The sequence below is a fragment of the Denticeps clupeoides genome, chromosome 19 (assembly GCF_900700375.1).
Source record: "Denticeps clupeoides chromosome 19, fDenClu1.1, whole genome shotgun sequence".
In the NCBI taxonomy this organism is placed as follows: domain Eukaryota; kingdom Metazoa; phylum Chordata; class Actinopteri; order Clupeiformes; family Denticipitidae; genus Denticeps; species Denticeps clupeoides.
This window is the reverse complement of record NC_041725.1, coordinates 18,665,200-18,689,903: the sequence shown is the minus strand read 5'-3', so window position 1 is coordinate 18,689,903 and position 24,704 is coordinate 18,665,200. Positions and strand designations below refer to the sequence as shown.

The window sequence follows — 24,704 nt, the reverse complement described above, 5'->3', positions numbered from 1 at the left end:
TCCTCCGAAGCCTAGACAGGTACTTCAACAAGTGAAACTATGCACTTTGATTAGTGTGTAAACGGCAGAATAAAGCGTGCATCTGTCAATGTTGTGTTTGTGAGACCTTTTTTTGTGGTGGTGTGTGGAGGGGGGGGGGGTAATTTAAGAATATATGGGTTTATTTAAGCCGAGACACAAATCAAATACAAGAAAAAAAAACACACATGCGCGAGTGCGCACACAACAACAGATATCAAAGCGGAAAAACACTGGGTGTGAGTACACGAGGGCCTCTCATCTCCGCTCCTCGTCTGAGCCGTAGCAGCCGGCTGAACACCGAAGGCAAACAAACGGGCCTTGCGCCGGGACATCCATATGCATGAGACGCGGCGGAGCTTTGAGCGGGACGCCCCGCTCGACACTCGAAAGCGGCACGTCACGCCGAGGCCTTCCCGGGAAGAAGCTTCCCCGGCGCTGTCGCGCGCGGGCGGCGTCTCATTAGCGGGGTATCACCGCGCTGACATTTTACGTTGTAAGCAGCCACAAAGCATTTCCGCCTCCTTGAGAGGCTTCAACTAAGTAACATCGATCCTGTTTGTTCCAGCATCCAGCAGCCACAAAAAAAAAGAGGCGTCTGCATGACGACAGAAATAGAAACAGGAGAACAAATACACACCCACACACACACACACACACACACACACACACACAACACTTTTAAAAGAAGCCAAGGACAGTGATGAACAGTTGTAAGGTGGTGGTCGTATCAAGCGACCGCCAGCCTTGCGTTAAGGACGGCCCTGGCGGCGTCTCCAGCCTTGAATCCCGTCACATGGCAACAGCGAGGGACCGATGCCCTTTACCGCGCAGAATCTCCGCGCACACGACAGGCCGTGCTGCTCGAAATGACCAGGACGTCCTGCCACGATGCTGCCGGTTGCCAGAGTGCGTGGTGGCTTCGTGTGCTGTGCGTGTAGGAAGAAACGATGCTCCTTTTCATGCGTTTGTTTGCAGCCTCTGGTCGAATTTGGGTAAATTGCTCACAGCAACGTGTGGAAATAAAATTTGCTTAATGTATGCTGCGACACAATAATTTCAATTTGTGTTTGTGGACAATAAAAGAAAAGCATAGACAACGTAGAAAAGATATATTACCACAGTGGCGATATAAAACAGTAAAGAATAGCAGATAACAATAAAAAAATGCAATACTACAGAAATCACTTACATTTTAGTGATATTTATATATGTATAATATAAATTTTATTTATATTAGTATTTACACTAAACTTTTTGGCACGCTACAAAAAATGCAAAGCTGAAGCCATGGAATAAACAATGGCAGAGGTGGCCTAGCGGTTCAAATCACCCTGATCCGCCAAGGTGCCACTGAGGTGCCACTGAGCAAAGCGCTGTCCCCACACACTGCCCCCCGGGCGCCTGTCATGGTGCCCACTGCTCACCAAGGGTGACGGTTAAATACAGAGGACACCTTTCAGTGTGTCACCGTGCGCTGTGCTGCTGTGTTTCACAATGACAATCACTTTCACTTTCACAATTCAGGCACATTTTCAGGTTTATTCAACTTTGTGATTTAATTCATTTACTAATGATAATTTCAGGCAGACGATACATAATGGATCACTAATAATGGTGAAAATGATTCACACACACACTCACACACACGTACGTATATTCACATTTCACAGGAAAAGAGCAGGCAAAATCATCACAGACCCTGGAAATGGACTGTTTGACCTTCTGCCCTCTGACAGACGATCTAGAAGCCTGCGGACCAAGACAAGTCGACAGAGGAACGGTCTCTGTCCCTTCAGCATCACCCCCTAAACAGCTGATGAAAGTTGTTATTATCACAGTATTTCATATACACTATATACTAAATGTATACATTAACTGATATATCCTCATATTGCTGTTACTTGTCTGCCTGGTTTGGCTAGTTTGTCTCAACCTGCACTATTTTATGGGACAGTGCACAATGTCCTTTTGTCATGTTTTTGTGTTGTGTGCCTTTTTGCACACTTTGAGTCCCCGAAGCTTCACAATCTCATCTCTCTGTGTACTCGTACATGGTGAGATGACAATAAAGTTCACTTTGACTTTACATCTGCATTTTAGTCACACTTGTGGTAATCTTCGTGTTTTTTTTGTATTTACGATATTTCACTGTATTGTATATTGTTATTTATTTATTTAAAACTTTGTTGCTTCTCCGCGTTTAACCCATCACCCTTAGTGAGCAGTGTTATAAGTTGTGCTTGAGGGACACGATAAATGGGATCAGGTTTCTTTTAGTACTTTCTGATTCAGATTTTTTAAATACTCAACTGCACTATCCGAATAAATTGAAACTACGTCTCCAGATACCACCATTCCCCTCCCCTGGAAAAAGTGGGTCCGAGTGCAGCATGTCCCCTATAATTAAAAGCGGTTCTCCTCCGCACTCTGCAGTGGTGCGCACTGAGCCTGGCCCCGCCCACAACCGTTCACCTCCAATCAAACGCCGCCGTTTCGATTGATTGACAGGGCCGCGAAGCCTCCGCCTCCCGGCCCCGCCTCCCTCTGAAGTACACAGCAACGCGGGGCTGGAGATTTAAAACTTTTTAAGCGACCTTTTCACAGCGCGGATTGTACCCGTGTCGCGTTCTGGACCCTGCTGCCGCTTTCCGGCGGAGCGGTTCGGACCGGGAGGGAAGGAAGGAGGCGCCGTCCGCTCTTCTCCGGGAGAAGTCCCTCCGAGCGCCGCCGAGCGCCGCCGAGCTCCGCGGGTACGTCAGCGGACTTCTCCGCTATTATTTTTATTATAATATTTTTTTTTAGCATTTTATTAAGTTGCTTTGAGTGTCAACGCGCGAACCTCACATTTTGGCTGAATGAAGTTTGTGATAACACACACACACACACACGTACAGAAAAAGAAGCGGGGATGAACTTTCGATAACGGGAAACTTTGTAAACTCGACCGTGCATGCACACGCTCGCCCTCTGAGCATCATCATCATCATCATCATCATCAGCTTTAATTATACTGCAGGCGCCGGGACTCGAACCCGGGACCCGGAGAACTTTATCCCGCAGCGGAACTGCAGCCGGCGTGTGCACATCTTACTCTGTGGTGTATTGTTCACACCCAGAGCTGACAAATCTCCCTTTCTCCTCCGACTCTGACATTTGGTAACTAATAATTGGATAATTAACCACACTGAGCCATGAAAGCCTAATTGTCCTTTTAAATAAACGACAGAAACACGTTATTAATACAAAATTTACCAGACGCCCTTATCCAGAGTGACTTACAATCAGTAGTGATGGGGACAGTCCCCCCTGGAGACACTCAGGGTTAAGTGTCCTGTTCAGGGACACAATGGCAGTAAGCAGGATTTGAACCTGGGACCTTGTGGTCTTCTGGTTTAGAGTCTACTAACACCGAATGGTTATTGGGCCCTTTAATAATTCACCGCAGAAGTTGCACGTGTTTGCTGCGTCACCGGATCGCGCACCGCATACAGGGTCGCCGACAGCTGCGGCGCACCGTTGATCACTGAGCGGAGTGATGTGATGTTGAGGATGAGCTGGTCAGCGAGACAGTCACCTGTACTCGAACCCTCGCGCGGGCGGCCACGGTGACGGCCAGACGCGTGTAGAGATGGTCCGGGTGAAGGTCCCTTCCCCAGGGTGAGTTTGGTCACACCGGGGAGTGTGAGTGCATGCCGTGCCTGTCGGTGCATGTGTGTGTGCGCGCATTCTGACGTGACTCACCGATACAGGTCTCTTACTCACACACACACACACACACACACACACACACACACACACACACACACACACACACACGCCCTGAGAAACTCCGGCTCGTATTGATTCCGTGTGTAAATCCCGGCCTGTGCAGCTGGCCACTACGCGTGTCCCTCGCGAGTCTCAGCAGGACACGTGACCCGGTCCACTTCCAGAAAGGGGGGAATCCATTTGGCCGAACGAAGCACGTCCTGCACTAGAAACACGTCAGGCCTGCGTCGCTTCGTCCATCGCTTACGCAATCGGGGATGCTGGACACTTTCAGTGGAGGACGTCCCTGTCTGTGGTCAGCAGCGGCGTTTTTCTGCTGTGTTGCGTTTACATTTACATTTACAGCATTTATCAGACGCCCTTATCCAGAGCGACTTACAATCAGTAGTTACAGGGACAGTCTCCCTGGAGCAATTTAGGGTTAAGTGTCTTGCTCAGGGACACAATGGTAGTAAGTGGGATTCGAACCCGGGTCTTCTGGTTCATAGGCGAGTGTGTTACCCACTAGGCTACTACCACCCATTTCATATCTCGTGGGTTCATTAATGTGAAATTATTATTATTCATTAATACGAGAAATGGCGTCCTGGTTCACCGTTCAGAGAGCGACAAGTCAGACGGTCGGATCTGGAATTTGTCCCCTTATGACGTCATAAGGGGGAAAGGTTACCTCCCGTCTCTCATGCTCTTACCACCCAGAGAATTTCCCGACCCTCCCCTAAAACGTTATCTCTGACGCGTGCAGGGGTGCCGTCACTCGCTTGCATCACGGCGCGGCCACTTTTAAATGCGACGCAGGCCAGCGATGCGAAAGGACTCGTTTTTCCGTCGTCCCGGAAGCCGCGTGCCGCCGTTTCGTCTGCGCCGCGCCGCGGCTCTAATGTCTTATTCGAGGTGGTACACGAGCGCGGGCCTGGGCGTTGCTGTACGTGGGACGCGGTTGGAGTTAAGGTCAGGTCGGAGGCCGGGACGCAAGGCCAGATCGCGTAGGAACCGTATAGATGTGTGGCCGCCGCACACCTCCCTGGAAGCGCGGTGTTGGTGGAAGCGCAGCAGCTGGCGGCTGCTGAAAGCCCCCTTTGTCCCCGCCAGCTGTTAGCGGCGCGTAAAATACCGCGCTGCACCTTAATCAGCCCCACCTGCTGCCACCACACAGCGGATCGTCACACCAACTTCCATTCAATAGAAAAGGGGACGCCTGTCATTTCAGTTGTAATCACTCAGTAATCAGTAATATACAGTAATGTGATGATTTTACAGGATATTGTGTGCAAAATCAGGTTTTCATCACTTCACTGATCTGACAAGCAGGTGTAATATGAATCACAGCGCCGTAGAACCTGTTGAATATGAACTAAAAAAAGGTCTCCGTGATGAAACACGGAGCTAACTGTTATGGGGCCATCATCTCTTTATTGTCATGTAATTACAGCCTATTAAAGGTCCCCCGAGATGAATTTTTTTCCATGTCGGTGTTATTGGTCCCCTAATTCTGTATCTGAAGTCTCTTGGTGCAGAATTACAGCCACTTTGATCCAGTCCCACAATGAGATTTCCCAGGACGCACCATCTGTAGCTTTAAATGCTAATGAGGAGGAGAGAGGCGGGACGAGGAGGAGAGCGGCCAAGAAGTTCGCAGAAATTATGTCATCAACCACAATGTTTGGCTCAGACAGGAAGTCGTGTCTGCATTTTTCCATAAAAAATAATCCCCTTGTGATGTCATAAGGGGACAAAATCCAGATCCGACCATCTGAGCTGCCGCTCTAAACAGTGAAGCAAAATGGACATCTATCGCCATTTCTAGCCACTGCAGAACCATAGACAGGGTCGGGGAACTCGTGGTAATGTTCAATCATCTCACAAAGTCACATTTTCATGTCAGGAGACATCTAAAGTAGTAACTACACAAAATAAAAGAATTAAGGGGTGAAAGGTTGTAATGCCGCTGATCCTTAGATTAAATTTTTTGATAAAAATTTGACTTTTTTGAATCTGTGATTAATGTTATGTCATGTCCATTAATGTCATGGGGCAGTGGTGGCCTAGCGATTAAGGAAGCGGCCCCGAAATCAGAAGGTTGCTGGTTCGAATCCCGATCTGCCAAGGTGCCACTGAGGTGCCACTGAGCAAAGCACCGTCCCCTCACGCTGCTCCCCGGGCGCCTGTCATGGCCGCCCACTGCTCACCAAGGGTGACGGTTAAATGCAGAGGACAAATTTCACTGTGTGCACCGTGTGCTGTGCTGCTGTGTATCACATGTGACAATCACTACACTTTAACTCAGTTTTGTGTTGACTGTTGACCACTGTGGTGTTTAAACCATACAGACCGGTCAGTGTGTGTGTGTGGGTCTGTGTGACTTTACAACTTGATTGTAGTTTGATCTTATGCTTTGCTAAGAAGCTTTAGTTGAGTACTCCTCGCCCCACCAGAAGTGTCTCCGGCGTTGCCGACATGATTTCTCCACCCAGGTGGGGCTGCCCGTTCCCATAGCGATCAGGTCGAATCCACCTCTTCATGGAACTACTGTACAAAACCAACACATGGCGCCGCGAGCTGGAAAGCGAGCATCTCAGCTGTTTTATGAGTGAAGGTTTCTGCGGAGAATCTGCGATCTTCGTACAGACGTCCCCTGTGTCCTGCTGTGGAGTAAACCCCACGTGGACAGACGGCCATCTTCTCTTCGAACGGGTCGTCTGTGGCCACGCAGGTTAACAGCAAGTTCACGGTTAATCTCCTTCACCCGCGGTGAAGCCCCCCCATGCCTCATATGAAGCGTAATTATTGGGGGTGGGGGGGATTAACCCCTCGTCTGCTCTGAGGTCACCACCTCCAAGACCCCCAAATCTCCAACACTGGCGTGCGGCTGAAACCACCTTCTTTTAACTCCTCTTCTCTCTCTCTCTCTCTCTCTCTCTCTCTGTCTCTTTCTCCTCAGAGGCCAACGGTCGCCTGGCTGAAGAATTCGGGTGTGTGTTGGGACCCTCGTCCTCCACGCGCCTCAGCTCTGTCGTTCCAGTTTCAGACGGCCATCCTGGATCAGCGATGCTGCCCAGATACCCCCTGATTCTCCTGACTGTCTGCACGCTGGGGTCTGCGGGTACGTATCCCTCCCAAGCACCAGTGGATAATAAATCAACATCTCACCACACTTCTTCTAGTGATACCTTATAGATGCGTCCTCATACCGAGGACGCTGGAGGCATGGGTCGAAAGAGAAGGGCAGGTGCTGGCCACACGGTGGTCAATGACGAACTGATCCTGATGAAGGAAAACGTTCCGTCATGGGGGGCTCCGGGATCAGGATCTTGTTTTTGCAGTTCAAAAGTTTAGATGCCTCCTTTTGCTAGAAGATTGCAGAAAAAGAGTTTTGAGTCTCATTTTTTCTGTCTGATGCAAAATGAAATCTTTTCTGCCATCGGTTTTACGGTTCTACGTGGAACCGCCTGGCACATATCGCACAGTCAACAGGATTTCATGTGTTGCGTCGGCATCATCACTGTCATTCATCGAGGGGTGAGAGGGGTAAGAAGTGACATTTTGGGAGATAATATTTTTTAACTCTTAATATTTTAGGGTTATTAAACGAACAAACAAAATAAAAACAATTTAACACTAAACGCGGAAGCAGTTGGGTCCAAAAAGGCACTTGTGATGGTTTTTTTTAATTAAAATAATTATGGAATGAAAAAAAAAAATATTATTCACTAATTATTATTCACTATCATCCTTGTGTTTAAAAATGAAAAAAAAAATCCTGTCAAAATGTCACTTACACAGAGTTGCAATGTCATTATACACAGTGTGAGGAATTATGATACGTATTTGAGAAGGTGAAGAAGATGTCTGCTTTATGCAAATGAGCAGCGAATCAGATTGTCCTTCTTTAAATTACGGTCGCGGTAGAAACTTTAAACGTGTTTTGTTCAGAACGCTCGGTGTAGGGTGCGTTCGCCCGGGTGTTGCCTCGATAAGTGCACCGTGCACTCGGGGGCCTTGTCAAAGCACGACGAGGACTGTCTGCTTTTTGTCAGGCAATCACAAATCACCCCCCACCCTAGAACCAACGCCCCGTCACTCGGAATTTCCCTCGCCGCTGCTCCCAGCATGCCTCCACATGGATCGGCGTTGTAGGGAGCGCTCTGACAGGTGGAGTCTGACGGTGGAGAGCCGGCGGCTGGTCCGCGAGGTCCTGACAGCTCTCCTGCATGTCCCTGCGGGTGGGTGAGATCTGTGTGGGCGTGGTCCCACGAAAATACAATGAGACTTTCGACTGCGCGTTCCCATAGAAACCTAGCACGTCAAATCAAATACGTAAACCTTAGCTTTGAAAATGTTACGAACGCTAAATGCACTAATATAATGGAAATTCAATTTATGATGAGGGAATATTCATGATGTCATTAGGTCCTCAAAGCCAGCGTGCTTTACCTTGAACATTGGGGGAATTGTCAGGGACCTGGCTGGGACGAAACCCACCCAACGGGTCTCCAAGTACTAGCAATGTCCAAACCGTCTTAGCAGCAATGGCTTGTTTGTCCAAAATGCCGGTGGACTGGCTGCTAACATTTACATTTATAGCATTCGCCAAACGCCCTTATCCAGAGCGACTAATAATCAGTGGTGACAGGGACGGTCGGGGTTTGGTGTCTTGCTCAGGGAGACAAATGGCAATAAGTGGGGTTTGAACTTTTGGACTTAGTGCTCTTTTGGTTCATAGGCTAGTATGTTGCCCACCAGGCTAATACCACCTAGAAGCCATGAAGAAGTTTGAGTAGAAAGTTGAACCTTCATGATGACCAGTATGACCAATATGGATGGAACAAGGTGGAGTTGCGTTGCGGTGATGTTTAAAGGAGATCGGTGGGCAGCGACACACTAATGTTGCCAACCAACTTTATATGGTCTCAGATGTGTCCCTCACTTGTATTTACTTTGAAAGACTTTTGTATCTTCACCTTCTGAGGTTTTTGGCACTTTTTTTTAGTTCTTCTTTGCTGTACCTGAAAATGCACTCAGTGCACATCATCTCTGGAGCATTTGGCGTCTGTCAACGTGCCGAAAAAAAACGCCTCCGGAGAGCCGCCGGCGAGCGAGAGGAACAATGGCAGCTCAGTGCTGATCGTGGCTGCAGGATCAGACACATGGGGGCCTTCCCACCTACTTCTTCCTGTCCGGCATCTTCCCCTAGATCTTGCCACTGTCCCGCCATGTAGGAAATGCCGAGGACACCAGCTTCGTCCCAGAAAACGTTGCAATCAGATATCTGAGTCTCACTGTTGTGGAGCAGAATGTTTTTTGTGAAGCCTGAAGATGAAACCATATTGGCCGTTTGGATTTTGATACCGTGATTCTGATAGATTCTAGTGCTAAGTGTAGCAGTGCATGCTGGGATCCACCTGACCTTCAGGTCCACACTATGAGGTGATTATTGGTTACTCATTAGTTTAAAGTGAAGTGATTATCATTGTGAGACAGCACACGGTGACACAACGAAATTTGTCCTCTGCATTTAACCATCACTCTTGGTGAGCAGTGGACAGCCATGACAGGCGCCCGGTGAGCAGTGTGTGGGGACTGTGCTTTGCTCAGTGGCACCTTGGCGGGTCGGGATTCGAACCGGCAACCTTCTGATAACGGGGCCGCTTCCTAAGTGGTAACTAAGTGAAAAAGGCCGCAGGCGTCCTCTCTGTTTCTAGGCTACACGGCCAATATTTTGCTCACTATTTGCTCTTTGATGTCCCCATCGTTCTCTCCACTGATCTGTTTGACCGATGTCCGCCATTCCACTGCGTGCGCTTTCTGGATCCTTCAGAGAGGCTGATAGGAATCTCAGCTGCTTTTGTGACCACGACCTGAGCAACGGACGTTGCATTAAACATCAGTCTTCTTACTGCATGCAGATTGGTCTCCTACGACCATCTTGTTAATGTGAAGCACTTGATTAACATTTACATTTACCGCATTGACCAGACGCCCTTATCCAGAGCGACTTACAGTCAGTAGCAGAGACACTCAGGGTTAGGGACGCCATGCTCAGGGACACCATGGTAGTGAGTGGGATTTGTGGTCTATAGATGAGGTCTTGTGGTCTTAATGAGTCTTTCCATGCAGGAACCAGCCTAACCAGAGCAGAAGGAAAAGGAGCTGTGGAAGATGCCCGAGATCGGATTTAGAACCCGGTAGGGAGTTGAGGTTCCGTCGGACCTCATGAACCAGTGAGGCCACTTCGAGATCAGAAGGGTGCGAGTGGTTGCGCTGGAACCCAGGTGAAAGTGTTCTGAAGTGGGGGTGCGGCGTATCCGAGGCGCTCTGTGTAAACAGTCACGTAATGTTTAAAATCGCCCGTGATGAATCTCTCGTAGTAACGCGAGCCGGGACACAGACCGTAACCCGTTCCAAAAGGCAGAAAAAAACCCCCACCTTAACGGCCTCTCCGCTCTGCCCGTCGCGGCAGCTTTCCCCGCCGGGGCCTCTGTTCCCGGGACTGTTTGTACTCCCCCCCCCCCTCTCTCTCTCCCTCTCTTTTTTGTTACCTTTCTTCGCGTGCAGCTCCCGTGGCCTTGCCAGACCTCTCTCTGAAGGATATATTATCATTACGCTACCGGTGGCGCGGCCAACTTCATCTCTGTGCCGGGAGGGGGGCCAGTCGCGGACTCCTGCCACCTGCCAAAATCAGCAGGAGGAAGGATGCTGGCTTTTCGGTGGTCGTGACACGCTCCGTCGGTCCCATACGGGCGCGCGCTAAACACACGTCCCCGGCCCATCGACACCCATGGCCGCGTTGCGATGGGCTGATGGACGAGAGCCGCGGGGGCTGTTTACCGACGTCCTGGCGGGGACAACGTCCGCTCCGTAGCGGCCGCCGGGGGCCGAGGTTCTGGCTCCGGCACATAGGCCCTGGCCTGCAGGGCTTTCTAGGTCCGGTTGTGAAACCGGCGTAACCCGATCCCGTGGCCCCGCCTCTCCTTCCCCGGACCAGATGTTGTCGCACCTCTCTGGCTGATTCACCGCGACTGGTAACCGGTCCTCGCGGCCGCCTCCTTGCACCTCCGCGGGCGGCTGCCGAGCGGCGTGCAGATGTTTACTCAGCGACCGATTACTCAACAGAAGTACCGTCTCAATCCGCGCCGGGATCGCGTCACTTTTGGACAAATTCATCATTCAGTGCGTGATAACAGATCCTCTTATTCCCGTTCCATCAGTTACTTTTATTGCATTGATGCCTGTTCTTCACAAGAGAAGTTTGCAGGTCGTCTCAACTGTGTCCATCATGACGTGACACGTCAAAAGCACAAACGCTACTCGTATTTTTTAAAAACTTAAAAAACTTCACTCTATCTGTCTCTTTTTCTTTCTTTCTTTCATATGAATACACATTAACACACACACATAAACACTCAGTCAGAGCACACACAGTGCCAGTAAGTGGCTGTGTGTGTGTGTGTGTGTGTGTGTGTGTGTGTGTGTGTGTATCTTGAGCCAGTACCCTAATGGGAAGCAGCTGGGGTGATCCGGCATTTTCCATTGTGTTGCACAAGGTTGAGGAAAAATGAAAAAAGCGCGAGACCGCGGCGCTGCAGCGGGTCGGAGGGGAGGTGTGCTGCAGAAAAATACGGGAAAACGTAACCCTTTCTCTAATGCGTCAGCAGTCCTGGACAGGCCAGGAATTCACATTTGACAGTGTGGTTTACTGAGCCAAAAAAAAATATATAAAAAATCTACACAAACTTGTTGTGGTGTCATAGATAATTGATCATTAAAAAGTGCACTTTTCAATTGATCATTAATGAATTCAGTTGTTCTTCTGTTTCATTTTGATCTAAGTTGCCTTGATTGCATGTTCACATCAGACAGCTCCATCTAGTGGTGCTTCCTTATAGGACACTTAAGCCTTTGCAACTTCACCTGTTTATTTATGCTTGCTTATTTCTACCTTAGTAATGTTCGAAATTATTTGGAATCTTTTGCACATTGGGCACTGTGCGCATAAAGTTTCATAAAGACAACTGGAGTTGTCAACGCAGCGTTTTGCACCAGATTCTGTAAACTGTCTGCGTGGACGTTTACCCAGGGCTCATTTGGGTCTGAGCTCTTGGAATCCCCAGGTCACCTGGCCTTTATCATGATTAGATCCGCCTGGGACATACGAAATAGCGAAAAAGTTCCTAACTGAACACATGTGACTGTTTATAAATGAAAATTCTACAGTTCGGTTGTTGGGTTCTCCATTAGCCCTGCTGGAGCCCTTTTTTTGTACTTCTGGGTTTTAATTGTCGTCTACGCTGTGGGCCACTTTGGGTTGATTTTGATAGGTCAGGTCAGGTTTTTTCTTGTAGACCTCAACACCCCTTGGCGGAAATATTCTTTTTCAATTTTAAAAAGTGCACCGTGACGGCTGATCACGTTGCTGTTTGTAGGAGGCAACTTTACCTCAGGCCTCCGTGATGGATGTGCCCCGAGAACATAACTCCTGACCCCTACATAAACATGATTGGTGACGATGGGGATGATGATGAGGCTTCGAGCAGTCTTTGCTGCTCGTTGCTCATTGACAAGAACATACGTTCCGGAGAAATAAAGCCGTGCGCTGGACCGCAGTCCTGGAGGAAGCGTGACGTCTTTGTTTAGACGACGCGGGGTCACTTTGCTCTGCTTTGCTGTCTTAATAAATAACACACACACACATATACACACAGACATTTAAAAAGTATTAGCCCGACTGGGATTGTTTACATGTCTTTTTAATTTTCGTATGTGTGCGCTTTTGTGACGTGTGAGAGGTGTACACGTGAAAACTCGTTTTATTTGTGTGTGTACGTGAGCTGAAGTGTGTGTTTTGTAGGCAGGTCTGAGGGCCGTTTATTAGGTGACTCTGTCAGCCCCACAATGCACCTCTCTGGCTGATGGACCTTGTTTGGGTGTCCCCGGGTCAGTTAAAGTTGACCAGTGTACGGTCAGTGTGGATGTGGCTGCTCCAAGTCCTTGTCTGCCTGAGCTGCGTGCTGATTGGCTGGGAATTTGCCGTGCCCCCGGTGGTGGGATTTACGTCCGTCTCTGCCTGGCAGCGTTTTTTTTTTTCCACTCTACGTCTGTTTTTCTGTTCTCCTCCAGACATTTCCACTTCTTTCAGCCTCTTGCGTAATTACGAGCTGCAGTTTTTTTTTTTAACCTACATTTATATTTACATTTACATTTACAGCATTTATCAGACGCCCTTATCCAGAGCAACTTACAATCAGTATTACAGGGACAGTCTCCCTGGAGCAATTTTAGGGTTAAGTGTCTTGCTCAGGGACACAATGGTAGTAAGTGGGATTCGAACCCGGGTCTTCTGGTTCATAGGCGAGTGTGTTACCCACTAGGCTACTACCTCCTCCGCGTAGATGCTGTCAGGAGGAGGCGTTTGGCCACAAATTAACCTCCTGACCTCAGCCCTGCCCGGGTTCGCTCCCTTTACTGCTTCCCTGACGATGTGCAGGCCAGTCCACCCGCTTCCTTTCCACTTTCTTCTCTTTCGTTTTTACGACGTCCGCTGCCCCCCCCCCCCCTCCAACCTATATTTCATCTGCCGGCAAACACATTGAGCTCCGGCGCTCCCTGTGAACGCCGCTCGTTCACTTCCTGTATTTGCGGGGCTGCTCTTTCGTTATAGAGGACATTTCTGAGGACCGTAAGACGGAGGATATCTCAGGAATTATCCCCCGAATGTGGCCTTTATTAAAAGTTTGTGCTCTAAGGGCCTGATAGGGACCCTGGGAACCCCCGGATGGGGAATTGTGCTAAACTCCGATGTCCCACCTGGGAACTTGATCTGAGCTTTTAGCGGGGTTATGTCCCTGCATAACTGGCAACACCCTTATATTTCCTCTTTTAATTGGAAATAACGCTTCACCCAGTGACCTTTCAGTTATAAAATATGTATAAAATATAAATATAAAATATACATATAAAAATCTATATATTTTTGATCAACTAAAGACTTTGTCAGAGCAAATATAAAATTACACTGAATGTTTGATAGCGAGACATTTTCATTTGTGTTCAGAGTCGTGTGTGCGTGTGTATGGGAGGGGTCTGCTTTGCTTTGGGAATATCAGATGTTGTTTCTAACTGGCACGGCCTGTGACATCACTTCCTACCCGCCCAGATCTTGGTGTGCTGCCATTTCTCAGCGCGGAGTGGAACGCGACTCGTGCTTTGCAGAGCCCTCGCACGTCCCCCGCTCACGTCCTGGTGGCCGCGCGTCCCCTCCTTCGCTTCCCATATCTGTTCCAGCAGCGAAGCCGCCCCACCCTCCCAACCGCTGCCTCTAATTCAATAAAAGTTTCCAATCAGCGAGTCCTTCCTCCAGGCCTCTGGATCAATTACCATCTGCAAACACGGCTTCGACCCGCTCCACTCCCAGACGGACATCGTGTTATTCTGTTGAAGGAGATTTAATCTGACTGTAGGAAATACTAATCCACCAGAAAAGCGTGGCCATAAGAGCAAACCCTGCTGGCTTACAGAGGGCATAGTGTGTATGTGTGTGTGTGTGTGTGGAAGGAAAACAGCACAGAAGAATGATGCAATGGGAGTATGTGTGTGTGTGTGTGTGTGTGTGTGTGTGTGTATGTGTGGTCAGTCCTCTCACTCAGAATTCTCTGGAGTCACAGAAGAATCTGCGTTTTAACCCATCACTCACCAGGATGCCCTCTTGCTTTCGGAGAGGGGGCGTGTGAGTGTGTTGTACAGCTACTCAGGCTGAGGTTATGGAGGCTATCAGCTCCTTCTCATTTACTCAGGCATCTTTTCATTAAGCTTCTGTGTGGGAGGCTTTGTCAGTCTCTCTCTCTCTCGCTCTCTCATTCTCTCTCTACACATAATTGAACTGAGACCCCCCATAATCTATAAGGTAAAGCTTTGTTTTTTTTCCCCCATGTGTGAGAAGACCATGTGAAACGAGTGAGAAATTATGGCGTGTGGTGGGACGTCGAGGCTTGCGCTCACCCTGGGCTTTAGGAGCAGGTTGTTTGAGTGACAGGGAAACAGCAAATTTGGCCTTGCGTCCACAGGGAAGTGGACAGCAAAGAGGCTTATTAGCCCCACCTCCAACCTGACCTATAACCTCAATACAACAATGGCGGATAACGCGTTCTGAATATGCTTCAGCAGAAATCCTCTCTACAGTGCACATTTCTGGGTGTGTAACTCACCGCGGTGGAGAACTAGATACCAAACCAGGAGAAGTTGGGTTAAAACAGCATTCGGGACGTTCTCTGTGTCTCCGTGTGGGTGACAACATTTCAGATAACGCTCCATTACTCTGGCCTGTGTTGGATTTGAACTGTGTTATGTTTATCAAGACTTTGTGTGGGCTCTTGTATCTGTATTGAGTGTAAAAATATTGTGCTTAGGATGTTTTGAACCATGATTTGTTTGTGTCTGTGCCAGGCTGGGCTGTGTTAAGTTAGTCTCAGCTGTGTTGTCTTTAGGCTGTTTGGAAATGTGATTAGTTTGTTGGGTTTGTACTCATCTGTGTTAAGCTTAGGCTGTGGTGTATTTGGGTTGTTTTGAACTGTTGTGAACTTGTCAGTGCTGGGCTGTGTTAAGTGTACACTGTGTTGTGTTCGGGCTGTTTGGAACCGTGATGACTGTGACTGTTTATCGGGCCTGTGCTATGTTGTGTTGGCTGTGTTAGGTGTAGACTGTGTTGTATTTGGGCTGTTTTTGAACTGTAGTGAACTTGTCGAGTCTGTGCCTGCTGTGTTAGCGTTAGACTGTGTTGTGTTTGGTTTGTTTGGAGCTGTGATGAGTGTAGCAGGACTGTGTTCAGTCTAGACTGTGTTGTATTTGGGCTGTTTTTGAACTGTAGTGAACTTGTCGAGTCTGTGCTGGCTGTGTTAGCATTACACTGTGTTGTGTTTGGTTTGTTTGGAGCTGTGATGAGTTTAGCAGGACTGTGTTCAGTCTAGACTGTCTTGTGTTTGGGCTGTTTTTGAACTGTAGTGAACTTGTCGAGTCTGTGCTGGCTGTGTTAGCGTTACACTGTGTTGTGTTTGGTTTGTTTGGAGCTGTGATGAGTTTAGCAGGTCTGTGTTAAGTCTAGACTGTGTTGTATTTGGGCTGTTTTTGAACTGTAGTGAACTTGTCGAGTCTGTGCTGGCTGTGTTAGCGTTACACTGTGTTGTGTTTGGTTTGTTTGGAGCTGTGATGAGTTTAGCAGGACTGTGTTCAGTCTAGACTGTCTTGTGTTTGGGCTGTTTTTGAACTGTAGTGAACTTGTCGAGTCTGTGCTGGCTGTGTTAGCGTTACACTGTGTTGTGTTTGGTTTGTTTGGAGCTGTGATGAGTTTAGCAGGTCTGTGTTAAGTCTAGACTGTGTTGTATTTGGGCTGTTTTTGAACTGTAGTGAACTTGTCGAGTCTGTGCTGGCTGTGTTAGCGTTACACTGTGTTGTGTTTGGTTTGTTTGGAGCTGTGATGAGTTTAGCAGGTCTGTGTTAAGTCTAGACTGTGTTGTATTTGGGCTGTTTTTGAACTGTAGTGAACTTGTCGAGTCTGTGCTGGCTGTGTTAGCGTTACACTGTGTTGTGTTTGGTTTGTTTGGAGCTGTGATGAGTGTAGCAGGACTGTGTTCAGTCTAGGATGAGGTGTATTTGGGTTGTTTTGAATTGTAGTAATTTTTTTGGGTATGTGCTGGACAAGGTAAGTGTAGACTGTCTTGTGTTTGGGTTGTTTGGAACTGTGATGAGTCTTTCGAGCTTGTGCAGGTCTGTGTTGGGTTTAGGCTGTTTTAAACTGCAGTGAACTGGGCTGCGTTCAGCTGTACTGTGTCGACTCAGTGTAGGCTGTGCTCAGTGAGTTATGAGCTGCTCTTGATGTTGAATCATGCACTCCGTCTACATGTCTGTACAGGGACAGGTGTTCAGTCTGTCCACCACAACCCCTCCGTCTGCCAAGTGCCTCTTTTCGACTCGACACAGTGCAGACTATGACAGGAAGCTGGTGATCCTGTGGGAACTCTCTTTGTCATGCAATGGCATTTTTCCCACAGCAGCATCAGCATTAGCTGAGCATTTAATAAACGTCTAAGGAACGTTTACCTGCAGGCGGCCTCGTTCCCGGCCAGGTTTGGGTTTTCAGGACGGTGCTAAACTAGGACACAGACCTGAAGACTTCAGCTAAGCCAAACAACAACAAATCAGATGCCGTGCACCTACGTCATGTCGGAAAACCAGCACCGCTGCCAGTTTAGCGAGGAACGATTTTCCAACCCGGTCCCCAAAGGTGTAGCATTCTTGAACACCGATCTGGAAATCAGCTAGATGGATGAGGCGGCCGCATCTCAGCGTTTGGTGTGTCGGGGAGGACTGGGCCCGAACAGCAGCTGCCGGACGGGAGGAGCACGTGCTGCGGCCCGTTGAAAGAGAGGAGGCAGATGGAGAGAAATACGGGGGGAGGGTGTTAATTAAGAATGATGTGGGACTCCGCCTCTTTTCCTCTCGCTCTCTTTCTGAGACCGCAGATATTATCCAATGGCCCTTCCAGATGTGTGGAGAGAAACGTTCCATTTGTTTCTCGACCCAATGAATAACGAAAATACTATATGCTGTTCTAGACATTTGTGCCGTGTCTAGTAACTAGTACAGTCTGTCCTCTCTTTATTTATTAACTCTTTATTTATGAGAGTTTTAGCTGATTATTTTTCGATGTTTCAGGATAATTCCTGTAATGAATGAAAACCTTTTTGATTATTTTGGCATATGAAGAAGATAAGTATTAAGTCAACTGTATATTTTTTTATTTTTCTCGTAGCGTTGTTGGCCCCAGTCTGATCTTTTTTGGAGATACCCTCTGTTGTAACAACACTGCTGTGTCTGCCACGGGAACGTGCTCTTTGTTTTTTGCCCCCGATTCCAATTCCATTTTTAAAAAGGGATTTTAAAACAAATGCTGGGCTTCCTTTAATTATTGTCCACGTCTTGTACAACGCTCTTTATTGTCTGTGAACGTTTCTCTTTTTGTGTGTGCGTGTGATATGAGTTGTAATCTGTAGGCGATCTGCCAGAAATGTCGATTTTTTTCCCGCTCTCTGACCCGGCTGGTGGTTGTTTTTGCACAGTTCACTCCGTGGATAAGGAAAAGTGAGCTTGAGTGTTCTCAGACACGTCCAGGGGGCGGGCTGGGATGGATTTTTGGTCTGAGCCGGAGCGTGGCTCGGCCCCTCCTGGGAGGAAGAGGAGGAGGAAGGGGCGTCCAGAGATGCGTCACGACAAGGTTTTGCCATTAGTCCGGAGCTGCCGCCGTTCTTTGCGACTCCTTCGTCCATGTCCCCTCCCTCACCAAAATGGCTGGCCCGACATGAAAGGGCCGGCGAGTGTCATGGGCTGAGAGGGAAGGAAGTTCAGTGACACCCAGGGACCGATGGAGGCTGCTGACAGCAGAGTCAAAGGAGATGGGGGGTCTTCGGGGATGAATAAGGCAGCGGTGAAGGCCGGCCGTTCGCTTGACCGCACACTACAGCTCTGTGCTCAGTGAGAGACAACAAAGGGGGAAAGAAAGGGAGGACATATAGTTTTGAGAGAGCGAGTGGTGGGATTACAAAAATGTCCACCTCCTGCTCCCTGCAGGTCCAGTTTAATGTGTTCCAAATGTTCCCCGATGGATATCTGTGGGTCGGCTCATGTTTGCACGGGAGTGTTTGAAATACGAAGGGGCCCTGCGGCGAGTTTCGGGTGGGGGGGGCAGTTTGTGCCTGGCGTCTCAAGCACTCCCGTGAGCCACCTCCACCTAATGGAAAAGCCTTGTTGTTGTACGGCTTGTCTTGAACCCTTGGGCTCGCTGTTAATCTGCGCCCGTTTGTGTGCAAACGAGGTGCGATTGAGGCAATCAGGATGTGGTAACCACATCATGGCGGGTCGTAATAGCCCGTAATACCAGCTCGCAACCACAAGGCCGACGGGGGAATCCGTGCGTTTCGCAAGTCGTGCAGGTTTGTGGTGTGTTTTGGGAGATTTTTTGCCGATTTTGGGTTTAAATAAGCATGGATCTGGCAACACAGTTGCATTTTATTATTACATTGTTACTATAGATAGACAGGTACACAGTGAAAATTTGGTAAAATTAGCTCGTAATGACATATATGACGCACTGAAAAACTGACCTGGCTATTTTTATATGAATATATGTATAGTTTATATATGTAGATTAAATCGACCATTTGAACAAAAATAAATCTGTGCAGCCTCAAATTGTTTTTCCAACTGTGTTGCAATTCAGACCTCAAAAAAAGCACCAGACACAACTTAAAAATGTACTTTCAGACTCAGACACAGCAGGACACAGTGAGACATCCGTGCCTCGGAATTGTGGCCGTGCCACTGTGTGGCTTTAACGGACAGGGCTCCCGATGGCCACCCCTGGGCGGTCACTCGCAGTTCAAAGCTCAACAAACCATACATTTAAATAACATTAAAATAACGTCAGCGTTGCCAAGAGTCACAGAATCATAGCCCCGTTTTACAAGCGGAAGGAATGTTAGGCTGTGACTTTCGGGACACTGTGTCATCAGATTGGACCAAAAGGCCGCGTGTCTTCACGGTGAACGCTCCGCCACCCTCCTTCCAAAGGTCGACGGAGCCGCCTGCTGCTCATTAGGACTCAAGGGAGGGAAGGGCCACAAAATGACCATTTAAGGAGATAGCCAACGACGAAGTGGTGCGGGATGGTCATTCCACCAAGACTGACGACTTGTTATGGGGTGCGTGTGTGTCCGCTTGTCTCGATCTACATATATTTTCATTTCATTTTGACGTCCCCTAATCATCCCCAGTTGTGTAAATCCGAAGCCCTCGTCGAATAATTAGTTGGGGAGTTGCGGTGTGCGAGGGGGTAAAGACGGGGCGGGGGTATAATCTTATCCATACCTCCTGATAACTGTGGGGAGGGCTTCTTTGGCCTTTTTCCCCACCGCTGCGTTTGTTGCGGATGACTTGGACGACTTTCCTTGGCGATGGCACATTCCTTCACGAGGTTCAGCGTAGCTGTTTCCCATAAATCACGTGGACTCCTCTTCCACAGTACCAAGCTCGTTCTGCTCAAATTCTTGCCTTTTTCAGCTCCACATTTTCTTCCTTGTTGTTGTCCAGGGCTTTCGGCCAGATCTTGGCCATTGAGATCTTTGTAAACAGTGAAGGACACTGGAATGGCTAGCTTTACTGTCATGTGCTCTCATCCGACGACTTTGTGTGTCATGTGACCATCGTTATTACAACCCCGCCCACCCTTCCGCAGGTCTCAGGATGTTCTAACCGACACCTGGCTGTGTCCCCAGGTCCCCTGTCCCGCAGCCCGTGCGAGCTGCTGCCAGTAGGCGCCAGCCACCCCGTCCAGGCCCAGCTGAAGAGCTTCACCGTGCTGTCGGGCTGCGCCAGCAGGGCCACCACCGCGCTGCCGCAGGAGGTCCACGTCATCAACCTGCGGAGCAGCAGAGCGACCGGGGCTGGAGAAAAGTCTGCCGAGGTGTGTATTCTCCACACGTCAATTCCTCGTGTCTTCTGATTTTCTTTAGAAAAAAGGACGCAACTGCTGAGGCTATTTTGTAGAATCGAGCACAGGAAACAGATTGAAAAGTACCTTCATGAACTGCAAAGGAGGGAAAACTTCATAGAAGCTAAAAAATGAACCTTTTTGCCGTTCTTCACAAGGTTTTATTACTGTGCAACCTCACTTTTCATATAACGTTTCATATCTTTGTGTCTTTGGTTTTGTGCCACAGGAGCTTGTGCTCCACACTGCCAGGTCCCCGCTGTTGGTGAATCGTGCCGACTCCGATAATTATTCATTTCCATTCGTTGTTCGTTCTGCGGCAGAATTGAACCGACATATGCTTGCAATGGCCAGTTGTCCGAAAGGTAAAAGGAAGAAAACACAATATATATAAATAAATGATCAAAATAGATACGGATCGCGGACACAAACGGGTTTGTTCATCGGATTTTCATGCGATCCACGGGCCAAGAATAACAACCGCGAGGCCCGATGCGGTCCAGAGTTTTAGGACAGAAAACAGAGAAAAGACGCGAGGGCAGAACGACGCATCAGGGATGAAAGGAGGCGTCTGTTCGGCTCTGGCAGCCATGCGGATCTGGGACGGCACCCTCACTGGAGCGGGACAGTTGGGTGCAATTAAAGCAGAGTAACTGTCCCGCAAGGAAGACAATCTTGCCCTGTTCACAAAGGACCGACCTGCAGATTTCCTCTTTCGGTGGGACGCGGACGGTCTGAACTGTGACACTTAACCCCGGTGCCTGGTGGCCCGTGCCCTCCATTGTAGTCAGACGTCGCGGCAAAATGGCCGCCGTTCCTTCCACAAGGCCCCCAACAGGAAGCAGAAGACTGTAAACATCCGCGGGCGATGAGATGGTGGCCGGGGGGTTCGTACCGCGGGACAAAAGCGCCGGGGCGCAGTGTTATCTGCTCTCCGGCGCAGCGCTGTAAACAGCGAGCTGATATCGGCGCTGCGGCGTCCTGACCCCGCGCCGCGCCAACATCAAAGGGGGGAAACGATGGTTATTATCAGCGGAGGTTTGCAGACATCTGCCAACAAAGACTATAAATGGTTTATTAAATACAAGATGTGGGGCGCTGTGAGGGGAACGGTGCTCATTGTGAGTTTGGTTTATTATCCGGCTTTAAATAATCATCAGACCAAACATTTATTTCATAACCAAAGATGCTGCTCTGGTCTTGTCCTGACCACGGCCGTCACGATCATTGCATTTTAGCCGATTATTTAGCATTTTCACAATTGTCTTTTAGAATAATCCTAATCATGATTAATTAATAAACACACACCTTATTATTAACGAATGAGGCCTGCTTGTTTGCATTGTGTCCTGGACCATGTGAATCCAAATGACACAAATTGTAATAAATTACTATTTCTGTTCATGCTTTCTTACTTGCATCCATGATCCTTTACTTCCTCAGTTAAGATGCACATTTCAATAGTGGTAAAATTTTTAAGTTCTCTTCATAGAGTCACAATTTAGCAAAAATAATCAAGCTCATCTGAAATCATTGTGATAGTTAATGACTGTACAGATAATGACTGTAATAACTGAGACAGCTCAGTTTAATTTCCCTAATTTGAGTTCTGTTGTGATTATGTAGAAACTCTTTACTTATTAATCTTGACAAATATGCTTTTATGGTTAGATGGGTTCGTTGTGCTTGGACCTTTCCTGGTCATAAATCAGGAAGGTACTCTGAAGGTACGTTTGCTTGGTCAGGACTTTCAGCGTCCTGCGAGGTTCAACCACAAGAATCGAAGCTGGAAAAATAACACGCCTCAACTTGCGCTGGGGACAGAAACTCTGCTCGGGCTGGAATGGTGCAGCTGGACTTCTGCAGGGTGGTGGAATATTTGGCGCCTTCGATGGGGCCGCTGGGCGAGATGTTGACTGAAGGCAGGGTTCCCCAGGAGAGCTGCTGGGTTCTTCTCTTCTCGTGCTCATCTGTGCAACTTGGAGCTCAGGTCAGGGCTGGAGATTGAAAGAAAACCACCATTGGATGTTTCCTTCACCGTTCTTCTCCTGCAAACAGCCAATTAAAGACCAGGCTCTGTTATGTTTGTGCCGGAGTGGAGTCTGTGGTGAAGCACAAAGCTCTCAGATGAGCAGCGTTTTGTCTACAGACGAGGGGAAGATAAGATTGTCCGGCTCACCACATTCCTGGCCCCAGGTATTCGTTGGACTTTGAAAGTGCCGCGATTGAGTGGGGAGATTTCTCACTTTGACGTCTGCACTTCCGAGGTCGGAGGAGGGTGCAGGTAATTGATGGAAGGCCCCCATGACCGACAGGAAGCTGAACAGCAGAACATCTTCTGTGCTCCTTGTTCCACAGAAGGTATTCATTGGAGAACTCCAGAAGACCATCACTCCCAAATCGGTCGTAGGTTCTCAGTTGGGCATGCTAATGAGATGCATGATAACGAGAGAATGTGGTGTTCACCAGACAAAGAGGACACTGCAGTTTTTCTCCTCTTCACCGTTATGGCTTTTGATGTCTGGCTTTTGGTTCTCTGTCTTGTTCCATTATGATGATGTCACCACGCCCATCTCTTGTCTAATGTGGCCATGCAAAACGTTGCTAGTGTGGCCCAGGCCCTGAAGGACATCTTCCTCAGGAATTGACGTGGGTTGGCTCACAGAGATAAGCGCTTTGGAGGACAAGCCCTTGACATTTGTCCATCTGAGTGCTGGACACAGATATCAGAACATCTCAACATGCACCCCCTCCTCTCATTTTCTCACCTTGGCCATCTGCATCTCCCTTTTCTCCCTCTCTCTGGCCTTCAACTAGCCTGGCAGACACAGCAGGGGACCGACGGGGGGTTTGGGTTTCATGTGTGTTGACCTTCAGTGACAGATGGGAGCGATCTTCCATGATATAAACAATCCACATGGCCCTGATTATGGCCCTCTTCCCACACTGGGCATCAACTGAAACCACAGTTAACTGGCCGGTTCTCGTGTTACCTCTCCTCTACACTGGTGGGTTGCTTCACAACCATCAGCGAAGCACATCAGCCATAATTCAAGCAAGGCGAACGCAAAAGACCGGGACGAAATCGTCCTCTTAGACGTGTGAAGTTGAAGTTGCCGAGGAAACATTTCTCTCAAAGTCCAGAGGGGTTGACTGTAGTTTCTCAGTCAGAATTAAATCGCCTAATATAATTGATCCACTGAAAGACCTCAAAGTTTATTTATTTGTTGAGCTTTGTCTTGTGATGTCTTCTGTGGTTGGTTTTTGGAGGACATGAGAGCACTATCGGACAGGGCACAATTACGTCGGGAAAAACCCTTAAATTTCATCTCCTCTTGGCTTCCAACCGTCCGCCTCAGAAGGGCCGGGAGGAAATGTCTGAGCTCTTAAACATCTCGCTTGTTTTGGTGTTTAGAGGGAGGGTGGAGACAGAGCGAGTGGGAGTCTGTGCTCAGTCCTGGATGTGCTCCTGTGGGTAAGATGACATTTAAACGGATTTCCCACACCCTCTCCGACACGTTCTTTTTTGCAACCATGGGGTTCTGTGTTTAGTCAAGCATCACAGTTCCACTGATACAGGGACCCATGGCGAAAGATTCCAATTATCAATACGATTATCAAAACACTTGCTGACAAATTTATGCTATATATTGTGTCTAGTGTATTTATTGTAGCGTGTTTTATTCTGGAAGAAAAAAACAGTAGACAGCCTCACAGTTTGAACCCTATTAAAATACACTAGTGGCTGTTTCTGACATGCCGGTCGCCCAGGGTACGGGCACGCCCATGCTGCTCGACATCATGCCAGCGCATTTTTGGTTTTCTGTTTGCGGGGAGTTAGGGTGCCCCGATTTGGTGAGAAGATTTTCTGGCTGGCTGCAGCGGCGTCTCATCACCAGCTCGCAAAATAATAAAAGTAAAAACTCTAATGCACCGGACATTGTGGTGTAGACATATAATTCGCACCAATATGTTTGGTAAATTCTATCATGCGCATATATATGCTGTCGAAAGGAGACGGGGACGTGCTGCTCCCAAATAAAGAACATTTCATTCATAACATTGTCACATCAAGCTGGTTATGTCACAATTTATATTTCGTGGGTTGTGCGAAATCGCTTAAAGTGCCTATTCGTTTACATTGGGGTGATCCTCCGCTTGGACGATGAAAGCGAAAGTGAGGTGACTGTCATCGTGAAACACTGCAGCACAGCACACGGTGACACGGTGAAACATGTCCTCTGTATTTAACCGTCACCCTTGGTGAGCAGTGGGCACCGTGACAGGCGTACCTTCATCAAGGGGACCCCAGTGGCACCTTGGCGGTTCGGGATTCGAACTGGCAACCTTCTGATTACGGGGCCACTTCCTTAACCGCCAG

General features: G+C 48.4%; 1 protein-coding gene across 1 annotated transcript in view; it reads left to right on the top strand.

The window, feature by feature from the left end:
* Positions 1 to 2,565: 2,565 nt before the first annotated feature.
* Positions 2,566 to 24,704, top strand: part of tgfbr3 (transforming growth factor, beta receptor III) — a 60,640-nt gene continuing 38,501 nt past the window's right edge. Inside the window, exons 1-3 of the mRNA XM_028962107.1 lie at positions 2,566 to 2,771; positions 6,731 to 6,892; positions 20,109 to 20,296. Of these exons, the coding sequence (XP_028817940.1) occupies positions 6,838 to 6,892; positions 20,109 to 20,296 (243 nt within the window). The 5' untranslated portion in view covers positions 2,566 to 2,771; positions 6,731 to 6,837. The remainder of the gene's footprint in view (positions 2,772 to 6,730; positions 6,893 to 20,108; positions 20,297 to 24,704) is intronic.